The 6,000-nt window shown below is 41.0% G+C and overlaps 1 protein-coding gene across 1 annotated transcript; it reads right to left on the reverse strand.

The window, feature by feature from the left end:
• Positions 1 to 140: 140 nt before the first annotated feature.
• LOC101669852 (uncharacterized) lies at positions 141 to 816 on the reverse strand. Its single transcript, XM_044535222.1, has 2 exons — positions 627 to 816; positions 141 to 555 (listed from the first exon to the last, which is right to left on the reverse strand). The coding sequence occupies exons 1-2, from the start codon at positions 706 to 708 to the stop codon at positions 347 to 349; spliced, it is 291 nt and encodes a 96-aa protein (XP_044391157.1). The 5' UTR covers positions 709 to 816; the 3' UTR covers positions 141 to 346.
• Positions 817 to 6,000: the final 5,184 nt, after the last annotated feature.

The following is a 6,000-nucleotide window of genomic DNA, read 5'->3' on the forward strand; positions in this document are numbered from 1 at the left end:
GTATCTTTCGATGCAATGCTGGAGTTTATCCTTAACTGGGAAAAAATAATCCATTCAACTCGCACCGAGTGTGACAACCCTAGATATATGCTTGAGCACCGAAAAGGTTCCGTTCACCACAGCGCACTGGACAGCACAAATACATCGCACAAATAAACTGTTTTTTATTTGATTAAGCAGAGACGTATATACAAACTGATACCCGTGTTTATTTATTTAAAGCAACATCAACTATATTATCTCTCAAAGGAAAGAGAACGCTGGGAGTGGCTCTGCTCATCTCATCGGAGCCTTTTTATTTTATGTTTTAGGCGCAACATCGATCTCACTGTCTGAGCTCTAGCGATCAATGCTTTTTGCACGGTGGTGGGCAGGGCGTGGGCGTGCCTTGCCCGCCGAGGACGGGGCGTCCATCTCCACACCGGAACGTCTTCACGGGGCTCGTTTCCACCACGTGGCAGTTGACGCAGCCGTCGCGGCACCTGGGGCCGACGTCGTCACAGAATTGGTACCCCGACCAGGAGTTGCAGTGGTCGCAGCACTTGGGGAAATTGTCTGCACGAACGCATGCAATCAAACCAAGCAGATGTTGTTGCAGCCGGGACAGATAAGTGGAACGTACATACCATCGGCGGCGTGTGAAAGGATTCCTATGACCATGATGGCCTGGAGGACGACCAGGATCGCCACAAGCGTGCTGTTCTTCATCGTTGGTTGGTCCTGAACTTGTGGAGCAAATCTCTTCCCAGTCCTGTCGATCTACTCGTTGAATGATGGTTTTGTTGTGGTTGTGTCTGCCCAAAGCTGCAAGCAACTCCATATATAGATGTTCGATGCCAATTTTCTGCGTCATCTATCAATTGTTATCCTGGTGGATATGTGTTTGGGATAAACCCGTCTGACTCCTGGCTTGGCTTGGCCTTTCCCTGGCTTGGATCCTTTAGGCATACATCTCCAATTCTCCATCTTCCACGTCCGGTGCATGCACCTATTTTCTCATAACTATTATTTCACATATTATATTTTATTGATTAATTTTGATTCGCATATAAAGCATGATGACATTGCTAAGAATATTAATCGCATACTGAGAGCTAAACATGTGAGCACGTAATAAGCATAGAAAAAGAAACATCTATGATAACAACAAGTATGGCTAACACATCACCACCAAAAAAAAGTATGGCTAACACATGAACGGATAAGAGAGGGATGTATAGATCATACCCTCTAGTTCGAAAGTACAAAACTATGGCGGCAGAGGCTTCAACAGCCTTCTTGTTTGAGATGTTGATATTGTTGTCACCCATATCGTCGGTGGGGAGGCCGGGGAAGTAGTTGAAGTCGTGGACGTAGGCAAACAATAGCGAGTAGTCGCGCCGCGCCGAGACATTCCCCAGTAACCTTATCACTCTTCTTCCCACGCAGGATCACAAAGGGTGGAGTTTCGGGGACCTGCTCTCCCAAACAGTCATGCACTCGTCGTCGGTAGGTCCTGGTGGATAGGTGTTTGGGATAAACTTGTTTGATTCCTCACATATCCTGGTCTTGTGTCTTTTCCGTCACTTGGACTTGTTGGGCATATATCTCCATCTCTCCCTCTTCCATGCCCCGTCCATGCACCCATTTTCTCATAATTATTATTGGGTATATCATAAGTTAGAAGGAAAGTGTGCTTTGCTGCCCCATTTTGTGTTTGTCAGTGTCCATGAGTTTTCTTTTCTCCTTATATTTGTTAATAATGTCATCTTGCCATTGAATAGACCAATGAACCAGAATACAATCCATGATATACCAATAACTTATTATCTAAGGAAAATGCAGTAATGTTGTCACAAACCAAAATTTATTTCATACATAACAGAAGGTAACATAATAACTTGAAGGAAATAAATAATTATTATGCACTTCTTTTCGAAAACAGGGGGGCTCTACATCATCATGATGCACACGCCAAATTTATTAGAAGAGGTTCTATTATTTCAAAGTGCTAAGAAGATTACATGACTTAACCACAAAATCTATAAGTGGCACACCAACCAAACAAGTTAAATAACACATGAGCAACCATCGCCAGCCGATTGCACCCAAATGCCATGTGCTCCGGAGCATCCCACGCTGAAGTGATGACCAGATACGGATATATGATGTGGCCCGGATTGTAACCTGCAAAAAGTTTATAGAACATGGCCTATTAAAAACGTAGTCATTCCGGCAATTTCAAATTGCTCAAAGTAAGGCACAAACCCCTATATAGATATGACCCTAAACTTTGGATTGATACCAACTCACAAGTTGCCAAACAAATTTGGGATACTTATTAGGACTGAAAAGTTGTAGTACGACCAGATCAAAGCAACAGAAAGGGCTGGAAATGAAAAGATGTATAATTATTTTCTCTTGATCACAAAACAACATTTTTTACATCCATTCCAGTTTCTTTCAGCCAAATTATCTTTGGTAAGGACCACCTACCATTGAACAAACAAGATAAAAATTAATCTTTAATGGTACATTGATTTTCTGAATATGTTTCCTATGAAACACCGGGCCCGTATTCATCGCATACATAGACTTGGTAGTAAATATCTGTTATAGTTTAGTCTCCATCTAACAATGTGAGGCGTAAGCGTCAGGTTGACCGACATCAACCTGCGAACTAAATGGAGCTAAGCCGTCCATTTATCGCCAATCAAGGCCCTCCTAAACTGGATGTTCAGGGGTGTTGATCCAGAAACAGATTGAATGGTGGCATCCTTCCCTTCGTGCCACATTGAATAACGATGGATACTAGGCCGCAAGTGGATTCTCTCCCAGCCATGTATCTTCCCAGAAACCCATGGATCGGCCATCACCAACCACAAAAGAGCCTTGCATAAAGAAGGGAGACTTGACCTTCATCAAGCCCTTTCAAAACTGAGAATATGTAGGTTTGGCGTCCACTTGAGATAGCGTTTGGGAATGAAGATATTTATTATGAAGGAGTTCTTGCAAGAAACATTTCTCATTTTGTAACTTAATAGCCATTTACTAAGCAATAACTAATTTTTAAATTCAAAGTTTTCTATACCCAGCCTGACTTGGTCCTTAGGCCTACAGAAGATATCCCATTTAGCCATTCTATACTTCCGTTTGTGTTCATCACAATGCCAGAAGAAATTTAGTATTTTCAAAACCCCTTGGATATTTCAAAAAAGGACAACATAAACACGGGTAAACTTGTGAGAACCGCGTTGACAAGATTTAACAGTGCCCCTTATGACATGAGTTTACCCATCCATCAACCCAATTTTTTTTGAGCCGGTCCTCAATAATTCTCATTCTTGGTTGGTTAGCATACGGTGATGAATGGGTATTCCAAGATAAGTAAATAGGAGGGAGAGCACCTCACACCCGAAGAGTTGTCTATATTGTCTTTATGTTTCTTTGGGTATATCACTCGCTCTTATGGAAATTTATTTTGAGACCAGATAGTTGTTCAAAAAGGCAAAGGATCAACGTCATATTAATGGCCTTCTGCAAATCATTCTCCATAAAAATGATTATATCATTGGAATATTGAAGGTTAGACACACCCCCATGCACCAGGTGTTGAATGAGACCACGACTTGGCCATCCTTCTTAGCCTATGCTATAAGGATGGCCAAGATATCAACGACAAAATTAAAAAGGATGGGAGATGTAGTATCACCCTCTCGCAAATCTTTTAGCATCTGGAAATAATGACCAATGTCATCATTTACCTTGAGCCCTATGCTCCCACTCTGAACGAAAGATTCAACCTGATGTCACCAATTCATGGCAAAACCTTGCACACGCCGATCTTGTTGAACAAATGGTCATTTGAACTTATCATACGCCTTTTCGAAGTTCACTTTAAAGATAACTTCATCAAGTTTCTTTTTGTGAAGCTCATGAATAGTTTCACGGAAGACAATCACCCCTCCTAGATATTTCATCCAGGCATGAAAGGAGTTTGTGTAGGGCGAACCATGTAGTGAGCAATAATGGATAGCCCATTAACACGCACTTTAGTGAATATTTTGAAGCTAACATTCAACAAACATATAGTTTTGAACTGCTCAATTTGAATTCATCTTCCTTCTTATGAAGCAACATGATTATCCCAAAGTGAGGTAGAACAACAATAAATCATCGTTGAACAGATCCTCAAACATGGGTAAAGGGTCACCCTTGATTATCCCCAACCACTTGTGATAAAACTCCTCGGGGAACTCATTCGGTCCCAGAGCCTTATTCCTTTGCCTTTGAGAAATGGCGTCAAAGATCTCCGTATATGAGAAAGGTGCTATCAAAATAGCATTTTACTCAAGAGAGAGAGAGAGAGAGAGAGAGAGAGAGAGTCGAGGTATATCATCAGTCACCTACTCGTCCATCATGGCGAAATTGGAGGTCGGATACGCAAACAGATGCAGTTCTGTTATCAGAACCCAAAAATTATTTCATACATAACAAAAGAGGTAACATGATAACTTGGAGGAAAGGCAAAAATATTATGCACTTCTTTTTTTTTGAAAAGGTGGTGGGCTCTACATCATCATGATGCACGAAATTTATTAAAAAGTGGTTCTAGTATTTCAAAGTGCTCAAATACAAAGTGGAAAGACCACAACCGGTCGGAAAATAAGATTAAATGACTTAACCACATAATCTAATAGTCACATGCCAACCAAACAGGTTGAATTTGCCCGAGTAGCCATCGCTAGATGGTTCCACCCAAAGGAGATGTGCTCCGGAGCGTCCCCATGCTGAAGTGGTGACCACATACAGATATATGATGCCACTCGAATGATAACCTGCAAAATATTTATAGAACATGGTCTGCTAAAAATGCAGTCATTTCAGCAATTTAAAATTTCTCAAAGTAAGGCACAAACCCATATATATATGACCCTAAAATTTGGATTGGTACCAACTCGCAAGTTACCAAACAAATTTGGGATACTTACTGAGGATGACAAGTTGTAGTTAGCCAGATCAAAGAAACAAAAAGGGCAGGAAATGAAAAGATGTATAAAAAAATTTCTTGATCACAGAACAACATTTTTTTATCCATGCTAGTTTCTTTTAGATAAGTTATCTTTGGTAAGGATCACCTACCATTGAACCAACGGGATAAAAACTTTAATCATTAATGGTACATTGATTTTCCAAATATATTTCCTATGAATCATGGGACCCGTATTGATCGCACACATAGACTTAATGATAAATATCCCATTCTAGTTAGTCTCCATCTAACAACGTCAGACGTAAGCGTCAGGTTGACTGACATCAACCTGTGAACTAAATAGAGCCAAGCTGTCCAGTTATTGCCAATCAAGGCCCTCCTAAATTGGATGTTCAGGGGTGTTGATCCAAGAACGGATTGAACGGTGGCATCCTTTCTTCGCACCACATTGAAAAACAATGGATACTGAATTGCAAGTGTATTGTCTCCCAGCCATGTATCTTCCCAGAAACTCATGGATCGGCCATCACCAACCACAAAAGAGCCTCCGATAAAGAAGGGAGACTTAACCTTCATCAAGCCCCTTCAAAATAGAGAATATGTAGGTTTGGCTTCCACTTGAGATAGGGTTTTGGAATTAAGATATTTCTTATGAAGGAATTCTTGCCAGACACCTTCCTCATTTAAATTCCAGGTTTTCTATAACCGGCCTTACTTGATCCTTAGGCCTACACAAGATATCCCATTTAGCCAGTCTATACTTCCGCTTGTGTTCATCACATTGCCAGAAGAAATTTAGTCTTTTGAAGCACGTTGATAAGATTTGACCGTGCCCCATATGACATGAGTTTACCCATCCATCAACCCAACTTTTTTCGAGTCGGTCTTCAATAATTTTCCATTCTTGGTTAGTTAGCTTACGCTGATGAATGGGTATTCCGAGATAAGTAAATGAGAGGGAGCACACCTCACACCCGGAGAGTTGTCTATATTGGCTTTCTATTTCTTTGCCTCTTCCGCTCACTCTT

This window comes from Triticum aestivum, chromosome 5B (genome assembly GCF_018294505.1).
Source record: "Triticum aestivum cultivar Chinese Spring chromosome 5B, IWGSC CS RefSeq v2.1, whole genome shotgun sequence".
NCBI classification, from domain to species: domain Eukaryota; kingdom Viridiplantae; phylum Streptophyta; class Magnoliopsida; order Poales; family Poaceae; genus Triticum; species Triticum aestivum.

Coding starts and splice junctions, on each gene's coding strand:
- LOC101669852 (XM_044535222.1), bottom strand. CDS start 708: ATGAAGAACAGCACGCTTGTGGCGATCCTGGTCGTCCTCCAGGCCATC. Junction 556..626: donor CCTTTCACACGCCGCCGATG/GTATGTACGTTC, acceptor GCGTTCGTGCAG/ACAATTTCCCCAAGTGCTGC.